General features: G+C 52.3%; 3 protein-coding genes across 3 annotated transcripts; 1 reads left to right on the forward strand and 2 right to left on the reverse strand.

The window, feature by feature from the left end:
* Nucleotides 1-641: 641 nt before the first annotated feature.
* Nucleotides 642-1,578, forward strand: PG985_006341 (uncharacterized protein; the record flags this gene model as incomplete). Its single annotated transcript, XM_066826110.1, has 2 exons — nucleotides 642-1,009; nucleotides 1,074-1,578. The coding sequence occupies 2 exons, from the start codon at nucleotides 642-644 to the stop codon at nucleotides 1,576-1,578; spliced, it is 873 nt and encodes a 290-aa protein (XP_066685717.1).
* Nucleotides 1,579-2,612: 1,034 nt separating this feature from the next.
* On the reverse strand, nucleotides 2,613-4,190 carry PG985_006342 (uncharacterized protein; the record flags this gene model as incomplete). Its single annotated transcript, XM_066826111.1, has 1 exon — nucleotides 2,613-4,190. The coding sequence occupies one exon, from the start codon at nucleotides 4,188-4,190 to the stop codon at nucleotides 2,613-2,615; it is 1,578 nt and encodes a 525-aa protein (XP_066685718.1).
* A 6,619-nt stretch (nucleotides 4,191-10,809) lies between these two features.
* Nucleotides 10,810-12,652, reverse strand: PG985_006343 (PHO85 cyclin-6; the record flags this gene model as incomplete). Its single annotated transcript, XM_066826112.1, has 3 exons — nucleotides 10,810-10,965; nucleotides 11,023-12,393; nucleotides 12,599-12,652. 3 exons carry the CDS (start codon nucleotides 12,650-12,652, stop codon nucleotides 10,810-10,812), a joined length of 1,581 nt encoding a protein of 526 aa, XP_066685719.1.
* Nucleotides 12,653-14,032: the final 1,380 nt, after the last annotated feature.

Raw genomic sequence — 14,032 nt, forward strand, 5'->3', positions numbered from 1 at the left:
ATAAAATTTTTTAAAACTTTTAATATAATTATTAAAATATATTTTTAATAATTATCTTATTATTTTTATTAATTTATAATTATTATTAATATAACTATTAATTAATATTAAATAAATTATAATATAATTATATATATAATAATAATATTTAATATAATATATTTAAATTATTATAAATATAATTTATTTAAATAAATAAAAAGAGGGGGATCGTAAGATCCCCCTCTTAATTAGGACCTGCTAGTCTATATAGCCTGGTCCGTAACCATCCAGTTACGTAATCGAATATTCCAATAGATACTGTACCTTCTTAACGTTCTTCTAACGGTGGCCCCGTATTAAAAAGAACGATTCGCGGCAACTTCCGTTTTCCCAAGAGCCGATATAATCAGCTGCCGCTAGTCCACGAACAGCAGGACAGGTGGTCCGTGCTGCTGCAATCGATTGACGAAGGGACTTTCGGGCCTAGCAGGGCGCCAAAAATTTCCATGGAGCCCCATTGGAAAGCTGCATCATTGGGAAGAAAGCTCATCCTTCCAGCCGTCTTTTCACACGATACCCCAAAAACTGTGTGCCCGACTTGACATCCATTGCCCTTCACGCCCTGCCCCCAAACCACTACAGCACAATTTAAACTCAAGATGATGTCCATGAGAGCCGTTGCGCGCTCTGCGCCCCGTTCCATCAGCCGCCTCAGCTCGGCCGCCCTCCGGCAATCCACAGTCGCCCGCTCCGGTTCTCTGCTCAAGGCCGCCGCATGGGCTCCCCTCCGATCCTCACAGTTCACCTCCAGCTTCTCCACAACCCAGTTCCGCCGAGAGCCCGCTGGCGAGGTCGATGAGGAGCTGTCGCTGAAGCTCGAGAGCGAGCTGCAGTTCGAGAGCGAGATGAAGGAGAACGAGCAGCTGCCCGCCAGCATCAAGGACTTCCTCGACAACAGCTCCTTCGAGCTGGTCGACACCCCCGGCAAGGAGGACGTCGTCCTCAAGCGCAAGTTCGGCAACGAGAAGTAAGCCATTGACCTCGTTCCATAACCGTTTTTCGCAACGACTAACCAATGTTTCCCCCACCAGCATCACCGTCAGCTTCTCCATCTCTGACCTCGCCAACTACGAGCCCGATGACGTTTTCAACGAGGACAGCGCCCTCGCCGACGAGGAGGTCGAGGGCCAGCGCGCGGCCGAGGCCGAGGGCGAGGAGGCTCTCGAGGGCGAGGAAGATGAGCCCGCCGTTCCCTGCCGCCTGAACGTCGTCATCGAGAAGGACGGCAAGGGTGCTCTGAACATTGAGGCCGTCGCCCAGAACGGCCAGATCATGGTCGAGAACTTCTACTACTTCAAGGACGCCAAGCTGGCCCACAGCGAGACCGCCGAGGTCAGCCACACCGCCCAGGACACCTACCCCGGCCCGCCCTTCGGCAGCCTCGACGAGGATCTCCAGATCCTGATGGAGCGCTACCTCGAGGAGCGCGGTGTCACCCAGGCTCTCGCTGTCTTCGTGCCCGACTACATGGACACCAAGGAGCAGCGCGAGTACCAGTCTTGGTTGAAGGACGTCAAGTCCTTTATCGAGGCTTAAGTCCCAAAAGGATTCGAGGATGTAACGGTGTATGATCAAGCGGAAGCGGGGCAAGCACGTAAAAACTGGCGACAAGAGCCGTTTGCTGTGCGGGTGTAGGATGGAAGGAAAAAAAAAAATCTCTTGTACAAGTTTCCACTCATGACGACTATGTGTATAATACCTACGACAAACGACGACAAAAGGACCAAATGATTCCCTGGAGGGTTTGGAACACAGCTGATAAATAATCAAAATCAATAACGTCTCCCAATCTCATTCCACGCTTCGCCTATATTGATTGATGAAGGTGGTGATTGACTGGCTGTTGGCAGACAGTAAGTGCCACCTGTTGCTGGTTCCCAGTCTCGTGACATGCGGACTTCAGAGAATAAGACAGATGGAGATGATAGGCCAATATTGCAGGAGAAAAAGAGTAGTAGAGCGGGTTCCCATGATAGGAACAGGGTACCCCGGCAAAGTTGCCAGCGGTATACACCATGTCCCATATGCGTGGTACGATTAGAGAGCAACCGGACTCACGCTACGTTGTCACGCTCAGGGTATGTATCCAGCCAAGAGATTCAGTTTCAGTCTCGAAGGACAGGATACGACAAGGGTGGCATACTCTTCGGTCCTCGACGGATTATTCTTGAACATCTCTCAATTTTGTTTTTGCATGAGCAACCAGTCTCTTGTGATAAGTACATTTGGCGGATGGGCATGTAATAGATTTCTTTTTTCTCTCTCGAACCGGTCGCAGGGCCGTATCATAGTAAACAGAAAGCCAGCAGTCCCGCCCATGACGCCCATGAGAAGAAGGCCAATGCCAATCCGATTGGCGGCCCCCCCTGGATTTTTTTCTTCTTATTTCCTCTTTCTTCTCCCGCAATGTGGTATCAAACATGTGAATAGGAAAATGAAAAATAGGAGAGGAAATAAACATCATGTCATAACTAGAAGAACATAATAAAATAATAATAATAATAAATACTGGGATTCCTTTAGATGGGAGGCGGGTGGTGCGAATAACCAGGAAGGAGGAGGGGTTGCTGCTAACCTATGACGCGATCAACCCACGACAACCAGGTCTGATCTGCGCATAGACGATCCATGGCCACCCGAGATAAGCACACGAAGAGCTCCTGGCTCTTCGAAGAGGCCGCGGCGGGGAGGATGAGGGCGGTGTTGAGGGTCCACGAGGGCAGGCCTCTCCTAATGGCGTCGGGCTTCGTGACGGGGACTCCGGGGATTTTCCACTCGGCGTCGGCGCCAAAGTGCCGCCACGTGTTAAAGGCCAGGTAGTTGGATTGCCTCGGGTCCGAGTTGACGCCTACCAGTCGGGGATCCGGGCAGGCCCCGAGCATCTCCAGCCGCTGTTCTACGTACTTGTCATCGATCGCATCGATGGATCGCGTTATCGGGGGAATAATGTCAGCCAGCTGCGCCGTATCCTCGGTCGCCTCCATCAATCTCGCCGCGGGCACCGTGGCAAAGGTCGGAAACGTGGCATTCCCGAGGTAGTCCTTGGCCCGGTCAATCAGGGCCCGATACTTCCAGTTGACGGAGTTCCAGAGGGTCGCGACGTCCGTCTCCTCGGCCGAACCTATAAACTCTTCAGTTTCTATGCGAGCCCTGACAATGTGAGTGAATGCAAGGGCTGCTAGACAAGCGTAAGTTGAAGACATCTCGTTGTCGCTCGGTTCGGAGCAGGTGAGCCGTTGAAGCTCCTTGATACGTTCGTCTGTAAACGTGAAAATTCTGCCGACCTTGTCGATTTGCTGCAATGGGGTCACCCCGTCCAGAAACCTCGGCTGCGTGGGGCCTGTCTTGTCTGGCAACGTGGTGTATTCGGGACACATTGCTATGAGGTCCTGGAACCTATCACTCGATGTCGCTTGCTGGTGCCCAAGGTTGGGGAAACTTGGGCTCGAAGGCCCACGCAGGGCGTCACCCCTGGTCTCGGCAGCAAAACACTCCAGAAACTCGCGCAGTGTTTCGCCGTCGCATACTGCATGCTGCAAATTGGAGACTAGGAAGAGGCCGCCCTGAACGAACCGGGCGTGAACAGTGCATGCGGGGATGGGCTTTTGGGTGTTGTCGAAGCTGACAGACGGCCGGGTCTTGTCGCCCAGGAAGAGCTCAGGTGGAAATCCCTTGGACTTCATCTCGTCGTACCGTTCCCGCTCATCTCCCCGGGAAAATTCTAGTGGGATCTCGTTCTTGGGGTCCTGCGACATCTGGATCACTCCGGACCTCGGATCGATGCGCAACCGGGCGGCGAAGATGGGTCTCTTGCGGGCGAGGAAGGCCAACCGTGATTTCAGATGGCTCAAAGTAGGCTGGGCGGGTTGCCCGTCGTGTGGGAAGCAAAGCACCACCGAGATGTAGACTCTGGGTGCGTGCTGGTTCCATATGGACAGCGGTTCCCATTCGCCGCCCTCGAGATCATCACGCTCTGGAGGGGGCGAGATGGGCGTGGGGTAGTATGGGTGAGCTCGGTCAAGGCGACCGCTCCGGTGAGGCGAAGAGTCTCCATGGGTGGACGCGGACCGGGTTTGGGTGCGCCTTGAGCCCGGGAGGTATCGCATCATGTTTTGCTGGGAATGGGCTCCGCCCCGAAAGTCCAACATGATGACGGGATGTTTTGTTTTGCTTTGCTTTGCAGACGGCGGGATGAATGCGGTGCTGGGAGCGTGCAAGGAGAGAGAGAGAGAGGATTATATGATGCGGTGCTGGAGGGTGAAGGCGAGGGACGGTGGTTTATCGTGTAGACGGAGAATCATCTCTCGAGGCGGTCGACGTCCAAACAAACTTATCATCTCTGCTTACTCGCCACTGATTATCAAACAGTGGTGACGTACCAGCCGCAAACAGCCTCGCACCTGAGTTTGTCGTCTGGGAGGTCCGGCACATGATCTGCCGCGCGCGGTATCTCGACCTGGTGGTGAACCCTGGTCTGGGGATGACTCGAGGAAGAGAGGGAGAAGGAAGAGAGACTTTGGGACCGAGTTGGCAATAAACGACGACCGAAGTAGCCAAAGTGTTTCAGGGAGGAGAAGACAATGTATCGATATTTGCGGCGGCCGGCCCAATAATGCGAGAGAAAGGGTGCTGGCTGGGCTGGTGCTTGTCGAGCGAGCGCACACCGAGTATTCGAGGGGAGCAGACAGACAGACAGACAGAGCGCATTGCATGCCGAGCCCATGGCCCCATGGAGATAGCAGTACCAGTGCCAGTGCCAGTGCCAGTGCCAGTGCCATCAGCAGCAGCAGCAGCAGCAGCAGCAACCAAGCAAAGCAAAGAAGCAGCAGGGCGGCTTGGCGGAACCCGCAACGTTGGGCTGGTCGCGTCTACCCGAACGGGCGAGGTGCAGATGCAGGTTCTCGTCATTCCACGTAGCTATCCTACAGTGCGTGCGCGGGTTGTGGGCATGGCAATATGACAGGACACAGATCGGGTGGGATGGGAAAGGCGGACTGGCGCCGTGTTTGGTTTGCTGCAACCTCATCCTGGCCCATCTTCAGCCGCCTACTTAGTTGGGAGCCGGGATCCCTTCCAGGCTGGGTCCTGTAGCCTGTCCTGTCGAGCATGCCCAGTCCGGGCCCTTGGCCACGCCCACGCCCACGCCCATCGTTTGGCCTTTTTCGGGTGGTGTTGGTGTGTGCTGTGCAGCCGTGGTGCAGTGCGCAATCGCTGTCTTGGAGCGCGTGTCTTGCCCCGGGGCCCCGCGTGTTCGATTTCCTGTTCATCGGCTTGGTTTCCATTGGGATTAGCGGCAGCGCGACGAGGGTGGATTGCATGCGCACTTGCAGTAGCAATATTGTTAGAGACCTTATCTGTAGGTACTGTGGGAAATATTACCTACCAGCAACCCACAGCACACAGGCTGCTTGATGGTTCGGGCCATGGCCGCACATTGCATGTTTGCGTGTCTTCGTTGGTGGCCAAGTTTGATGATATGATCTGCAAGCGTGTGCCATTCGAGGTGGGCAGGGGGGGGGGGGGCGTCTCTGGGGGTCTATGATGTCTCGGCTACGAAGGCAGGTAGGTATGTAGGTAGCTTTAGCTTTTTTTTTTTTTTTTTTTTTTTTGGCACGGCAAGGGTGGTTTTTGGAGACCTGGGTAGGTATGTAGGAACTGTCATTTCTTCTTTTCTTTTTCCTCGCAAGCACTTTTCTTTTTCATCTGATCCTCTGTCCAATTGCTCATTTCCATCCTTCACGCAATTGACAATCATCATCGATTCGATGAATTAGATGAAAGAGCCGCCGCCAGCGAACACACCGCGAGCCACCCCGGTTTCCCGTAGCTCCATATTGAGTTTGCAAGCAAGGGGGGGGGGCATCGTGGATGATCAGCATTATCACACACAAACACTTTTTTTTCTTGTTGCCTCTTTTTTTTAATTATTTTTTTCCTGCTCACACATCTCTCCATCTTAGCGTGCTTCTCTTTCCTCCGCGGCACGCACGGGTCTGCCAGCCGGGCTGCGGATGATACCCGGCGACCAATGGATTTCCGCCATCGCGACCAGGGTCGTCACAGTCTAACGACTCGATGTAACCAGCCTCTGGCGCCTCACGACCAAGATGCCTTTCTGCACGTGCCATTTGGCGGACAGCCCTGCACTTGTTTATTTTCGGTTATGTACGTATCTGTTCGCTCGCAGATGCAGTTGCAAGGAAGCAAGCAGGAATAACAGGGGAGGCAATCAGCAGAAAGTATGGAGTACCGACAGATAAGTGACAGAGAGTTGGGGAGAAAAGGAATGATAATCCCAATGGGTTAAGCGCCGCAACTATGCGCCGTCCATGGCACGCACCATCGTGAGTGAGGCCGCACGCACGTTCTCGCTCGGCTCTCTGTGTCTCGCTCTCTAACAAGTCTCCCCTCCCGTTCCTCTCCCACCGACTTCTTGGTTCGGCTCTGGAATCGAGTCGCGCCGCGATATGGAGACTCAGGTGGCTCGCGTTTTTCCACCGAGACAAAATGGAGCCGCCAGCCCACGAAGGCCAGTATAGCCGCCCCATCTCCATCATCCCTACGTGGATGCGCTACAGAGTCTCACATATGTCATCGGCATTCGGCTGCAACTGTGTCTCGCTCCATCTGAACAAAACCAATTAGGCTAAAGACAGCATGCTATGTACCTGCAATCGCCGGCCAAAAGATGTGCATTCCCAGCACTGCGTAGGTAGCGATACATGCCAATATATGCGTTGGTCGTTTTCGTAGCACCATGTCAGACATTAGGGCTGCATGTGACCTGCTGTTGACAGAATGGAGAAAATTGGGTATAGACAGATCAACTCCTGTTGCCTGCAGGGTTCCCTTTTGCGACGGATCGCCTCCGATTCACTGCACGCACAGCAGAAGCAGAAGCCGCAGCAGAAGCCGCAGCAGAGGCGGTAAGCCTATGTGTGCGTGGGCACCTGAATCCCGCGCCGCGGCGACAAGGGCCTCGGCGCATGAGGCGGCCTACCATGCTGCCTTGAGGGGGACAAGCACGAGTCTGCCTTGCCTGTTCCACTGATTCCCCTGCCATCTTTCGATCTACTATCTACTACTGGATCGGATACGGCAGCAGCTCTCGGCCCTGGAACTTGAAGAGCCGAGTAAGGGATCAACACTCTCGTGCCCCTTCGGGCTCCCAGTGCATCACTCACGGCTCTCGAACTCCGTTGCATGTATTACTTCTGTTGAGTGTTAGTTTCACGGCAAACGAAGATGCAGCCTTCCTGTACTAACTAGGTCATATTTGCGAGGCGTATTTCTTATTATAATGGCGGCAAGGTCTGAGTGGCCCGGCCCAGCGGAGCAGATGCGTACACCTCTGGCCAGACTCATGCATCGTCTTTCTCGTCGCGGCTACGCTTTCCTAAATCAGCAGTCGGGCCAGATTCTCCTTGTAAGTGATCAATCCTGCGAATCTCTCAACCTTGACCGTGCGATATGGGCATCGGAATATCTATCTGGCTTACGCTACTGACCGGTGAGCTCAAGTAAAGGCACGGGGCGCCCTTTTCATCACATCTTCCCTGCTGAGGGCTTATATGGCTGACGGGCTATAATGATTACTAAACATAAGTATTAGTAAACCTGTCTCTGTCGTCAGACACGACAACGCCTCAACCCCCAATGTTGTCCGTCCAAGAGACAGCAATGTATAATGTTTGAACTTATACCACATCCTCAGGCACTTACCACAGCCCTTCTCAACCCCTTACCTCTTTTTAGATGGCCACCCGGCTATATGCTCTGTTATGATGATATCCCAGCACGACAAACTTGGTAATACCAGGGAGGGCAGAGCAAAGCAAAGTCTTTGGGTCGTCCGGTTGCCGGTAGCCCTATGATACGGTTTCCCTTACATGCACATCCGTTCTTGGCACAGCCTATAGGGAAATAGGACCGCTTATAGTACCGACAGAAAGTAAGGGGTAAGCAGCCCCCAAACGGAGGTTTTCCTGAACCTGTTGTCGATCAAACATGATGCGCGGCACTATCCGAGCAGGTGATCCCAAAGGTCGCGTGTAACATCCTGTTGTCACACACCCCTTTTCGTCGACTATAGGTCAAAGGTCACGTCATCAACATACACCCCCGGGTCAACATTTTGTTTGAATCACGGTGTTTGGGCTTGCAATATAATGATTCCCTCCCATGGGACTGATAACAATCCTAAACAACTCTTGGTAATTGTTTTCCACAGGCAACAGATCGAGGCATCTTCTTTTTGCCCAACCACATTCAAACACGTGGATAAAAATGACACACAATGCCGCTGTTGTGCCCCTCAAACAAAGCCACAATCGAGATCCTATATGCTCCCGCTTTCGCTGACAATGAGCCCCTTCTTTGTTGGCCGGGAATATATTGAGCCGATAGCCGACAGCCGAACCATTCGACACCCGACGTTGGGTATGGATGCCTCTAAATCGTGACTTGCTGCAGAACTTCAGGTGAGGCGTGCCTTGATCACACCTCGGTAGAAAGATGCGTCATCGCTGAGCTGTTGCTCCGGTCCGAGGCCACTCGTCTGGGGCCGCATACGAGGGAAGTAATGCAAACACAAACTCCAGGGTATCGAAATTCTTATTCACTATCGAGGCAATAATGTACATCGCACCTTAAGTTCTGTAGTAAGTCACGATTCAGAGGCATCCATACTCAACCCAACCCAATCAAACCCGCCCCCGTACTAGAAGCCAAACACTCAGCCAATGACGGATAAGTTTCAGTCAGGCAAGAGAGGCCGAACTCTCAGGAACGGTCAAGCTGAAGCTGCGGTATCTACCGTATGGGATCCTTGCACGTTGCTTCTGTTCTTGAGCATGTTCTTTGTGAAATATAGCTTCGTGCCGGTTATTGCGGTTTGCATTGTTTGCTATAATGGCCTTTGTGCTGCCTTGTTCTCTTGTGGGAAGGAAGCCCCTGATATGTCTTCGGATCATCTTTTTGGCCTTCCCTGCATGGTGTGCACAAGTATGGTACGATTCGATTAATCACTATAGCTCATGAATGCCGATTTTGATGCTGATTCTAGGATTGTGCCAGCGGACGTTGACATGATGGACAGTAGAGCTGCTCCTTTACGTTGTGCAACATGTAGCACCTGCCACAGACAGTTTTGGTTTTCTACGAAGCATTGCTATCTGGTTTACTGGTAGCTGCATTCATTATTAGTCAATATTACTATCGTGATAGCCACTATTGGCCAGTCATGGTTAACTAGTTGACGTCATAATGATATACATCAACTCTGTACAGGCTGACTCAGCAGTAGCTCAAGTTGACTATACTCTTAACTACGTCTCTTACAACAGAGCCCATAAGGTTGTATTAACTATCAGGCTGACGGGACTATTATTTAAGTCAAGACCTCGTCTCAAAAGCTTTTGCGGTAATTTGAGAGAGCTTTGCCTAGGTTCTAATCCATTATGTAATCAAGAAACGGTTGAGTGATCCCTCTTATAGCCAGCCCTTAGACTGGACAGTATCTGTTGTACGTTTTATACATGTTACAACAGAAGATCCATCGAGTCTCTCAGCCCATCGCCTGTCGGTGGTCTAAACTGGCAAAGATCTGCTGAGCGAGAAGCTGCTGTCGGCCCCGGCGTGTTTCTATAGACTAATTACAAACCATTCTGGCCTCATTAATCACGGGGGGATGGCGGCAAACAGGAAAGGAGATGGTGAGAAGAGTATGAGTAGTAGATGTTATTCACAGAGATGTATTCATGGGGCAACATAGTAATTGGTGAAGGCCGAGAGAGAGAGAGAGAGAGAGAGAGAGAGAGACGAGGGGCCGTGAACAATTTGGACGGAAACACCCGGTGCCAAGGACAGTCAGTCATGACAGGACCTCGTTAACCCAGTTAAAAATAGACAGAGATCACGAGACCACGCAGATATGCAAGGGATATTTGGCTTTCAAATGCTTCGGAGAATAGGGTGATGTGTTCCAATCTATGAGTCGCAGCCCAGATATACAGTAGCAACAAAAACAACAGCACACACCCACACACCAATCCACAAACGACATGCAATGTGACGACGCTATACCGTATAAATCTCGACCTCGCCTTGTCCTGCCAATGAAGCGCAAACCTATCTCCAACGCCAATCGTAGAAAGCACTACCTACACGCAACTGAGGGGCGCTGACGGCCCCTCGCGCACACATCCCGCGACACCATGCAATCCGAATCCTTGCCCCTACACGCCATGCACACAAATAACAAGCAATGCCGACTCCCCATCGAGCGGCGTATTCAATATTCACGGGAACTTTGTGATGTTATTAGAACCCGCGAGACCCAAAGTGTAGTCTCTAGCCCCATCTCGCGGCGGCATTACCAATTCTGTAGCCGCCTCATCGTCCCGAAGAAATTCTATCCGGGTATCATTAATATCGGTCATATTGGCGACTCTAAATATGCCACCATTATTTCGTGTAGCGCACCCAAGCTCCTACGGGGCAAGACCTCGGCCTGCCCCTAAGTTGAAGATATTTTCCAATCTTCTAACAATCATCTCGCATCTCGAACAAGTAGATCGGCGTCGGTATCCCGTTATCAAGACGGGGAATGTCGCCAAGAACGACTGGCCGGACCCGAATCTTATAAGAGTATTGGGTTTCTGTTGGCAAATGATCATGCCAACGGCTCTGAGCATCATTTCCAGCTTCAGAGCCCGAGTTTAAGCAAAGCACCAACCGAAGCTGTGCAACGTAGAATGCTCGCCGTCCTTATGGCCTTTGTGCAACGACTTCGCGAGCATAAAATTCGACCAGCATCGTGGCATAAGCTTCCAGATCCTCGACCGGGACAGCGAGGCGGAAGTCGTTAAGCAGCAGGAATTGGAGCTCCAAGTGGTTCAGCTCAGCGAGGGGCAGGCCGCCAACCTAGTCAATATTAGCACACAGTCGGATTTCAACGGACGTCGCACAAGCAAGTCGCACCTTTGCGTATCTCGAGTTGGTGTAGAACACATCCGAGAAGAATTTGCTGGCGCACGTTACTCCAGCAATAATGAGTCGATGAATATTGAAGCTGTCCACGACGAAATATGTTGCGGGCGAGGACATCGAGGCGGGGCTTGATGCGGATGGGACTCTCTGTGGTTTCAGGTTGGCCTCTCCACCCTCCTCGTCGTCATCAGCTAGATCGGAATCGGTCTCGTCGCTTTGCTCGCCCTCAGCGTCCTTCATTTCTGTGTCGGCGTCTGAGTCGGACCGTGCTGCCTTGGTCGCAGAGGCATTCTGCGCCGCCGTCTTACGCCGGGCTTCCTCGGCTTCCATAACCATGTTGTTCACCCGCTCGGTCATACGATCGAAGTAGACTAGCAAGCTCAGGAAAACCTCATACGTTGTTGGGCAGTACTTGTGGATTCTGCTCAGATAACTTAAGATGGTAATTGCAGGCACATTCTTGCCATGAAAAGCAAGCACCGAGCTGCTTAATGGGCTCATAGTCGCACCATCATTGTTATGGCTGGCTGCCGTCTGCTGATGTGCGGCGTTTCTGTGCAGGGCGTCGTGCTGAAGATCGTTGGTTGTGGTGATTTTCGTCAGGAGGGCAGCAACCATTTCGATGATGTCGCCAATGGGCATGCCGCTGATCTCGTACTTCATCGCTTGTAGCGGGGGGTCCTGGAATATTCCCGGCCCGTTGCCACCGTTCATCAGGTCGGCCTGCGCGAGTTCTCGAATATGCGCCAAATCCCGCACGACGATTGTGTGGCCTTGCGAGGAAGAGGCATTATATGGCGTGGCACGAGGCCCAGCCGACAAGGGATTGGTATCGGACTCGGGGGAAGGCTGCTGCTGATGCGAAGACGACCTTGATGTGGCAGAAGATACCGTAGTCTGTGTTTGGGATGCCATGGATGCAACCGAGTTGTCACTCCCATGTTGCGGCCTCTGGCCAGTGGACGAAGACGAGTCGGGCGGAGAGGGGAATCGGGATGCGCCGCCGCTTGCAGATACCGTTTCCTGTTCCTGTGCGGGCACGCTATCTGTTTCGCTGGCAGCGCCAGATGCTGATGTGTCCCAGGTTCGCTTCGACGGGGCGGTGCTCGGTATTGTCGAGGCTTTGTACTTCGGAGACGTCGAGGGGTGTGTCGAGAGGGAAGGCGCGACCTCCCTTGGGCGGCTTCTTGGTTCTGATCGGTACGTGGATTCGTGAGTCTGGGAACGGTCGTGCTGAAGGCCGGATGCCATCATATTATGGAACCGAGAATGATCCGCAGCGTAGTCGCCGATTACAGCCGCCATCTCATTGATTTTGTCGTAGTGTGGCGGATTAAAGCTTCCAAGGCGAGGGTGGCGACGCTATTCTCGGACAGCGTATTATGTATCTGCAAGATAGGGGATGCCGGTCAGTTGGGTTGTCCATTGTCTTTTACAACCACCGTGTCCAAGTAGAAACAAGTCGTCATAAATAAGAAGTGAAAACCAAAGTAAGGAAAGGAAACATGTATAAATAGTCGCAGGCGCGGAAACGAAACTGGCCGAGACTCTGCGACAATTCAATTACGCTGCGAAGTCCATGGGCAAAGGCGCCTAACGCAACACTGGTATCGGGCAGCATGGTCGACTGGTCAACTCGCTGGTTTTACAGTAGTCACATACATGACGCACCTTACGGTGAACGGTAGGCAGCATCGCACACACGGGCTTGGGGGAAGACGGAGGGACAAAAGGGAAAATAAACAGCGGCGGTCTGGTCGACGGACATCAACGCGCGCCCCAAGGTTCTATCGACACCAGGCGTCCACATGTGTTATGCAAATGCACCGGTTTCACTTCTCACATAGTCCATCTGCTGTATCCCAGTTCCTGGAGCTGGGTTTTATGCGAGAGCAGCGCAAGACAGGAAATGGAGGGGAGGATGCCAGGCGGGTTGTGAGATATAAGGGAGGCGAGGGAGCAGATTACAGCCAGAGGGCCAAAAAAGGGCTCATTGGACACGACAAAAGAAGGATGCGAGCTTACTGTGTGCGTGTGTATGAATGTATCACAGTGGTGGTGGTGGTTGTACTTTCAAAACGCAGTCGTCATTTCTCAAGCCACAAAGCAAGCCGTCGAACCGAATAGTGTCGTTTAATACAGTTTGGAGGACGGCGGGCGTGGAATGGGCCGAACTTTGGTTTCGACAATGCGACCGGAAAGGATCGTAATACGAGAAGAGAGAGAAAGAGGGAGGCGGCCCTTCGCACTTTCGCACGTCGAAAGATCAACGTAAGTATGTATGTAGGTTAGGTTGGTTGAGAAAGTGGTGCCGCGACAGATGGAACGAGGCCAAGAATCGGATTCGAGGGGCAACGTTGGGCGTCTTTTGGGAGGAGGTGGCCGAGCCTTTTTGTTGCAAAGAAAGATCAATACGGGAACTGTGATTGATCGGAAGTTTTGGGCAGGGTGGGCGGCGGTGGATTCAGATTATGGGGACCCCGAATTGCTATGGTTGGTGGAGATGGCGTACTTTTGAGACTTGTACTGGTTGGCAACAGCCTGGCAGCAGCAGCAAAAGAGAGAAGAGTTGAGTGAAGAGAGCGCGGCGAAAGCGCTCGACGGGCGAGCGAAAAGGAGGGCGATTTTGATGGATGGAAGCCAGATGCCTGCTTGGGTTTCCCAGGTAGTTCGTAGCGTGTTGCGTAGCGTCGCCTGGCGGTGGCGGCGAAGGTTGTTTGAATCAGGGTGGTGGATGTACGTCAGGGCAAATCAATCATTCATCAAGCAATATGCGATGCGCTCCGAAGCCACTCGTTATGACATAAACCCTGCGGGCCGTGATGCGACAAGCAACAACAAAGAGGGCGAATCGCGTAGCGATCAGTGGATGCCGACAGAAAGAGGTGAGCGAGGAGGGGACAGGAAAACAAACAAGACCATTTTCTACAGTAGGTATTGGTATTGTCACCAGGTATTTGATTTTGATTGTAAATAAAACGAAGAGGAAGAAGAAGACGAC

This window comes from Apiospora marii (assembly GCF_038362585.1).
Source record: "Apiospora marii strain CBS 49790 chromosome Unknown utg000004l_segment0_segment0, whole genome shotgun sequence".
NCBI lineage: Eukaryota > Fungi > Ascomycota > Sordariomycetes > Amphisphaeriales > Apiosporaceae > Apiospora > Apiospora marii.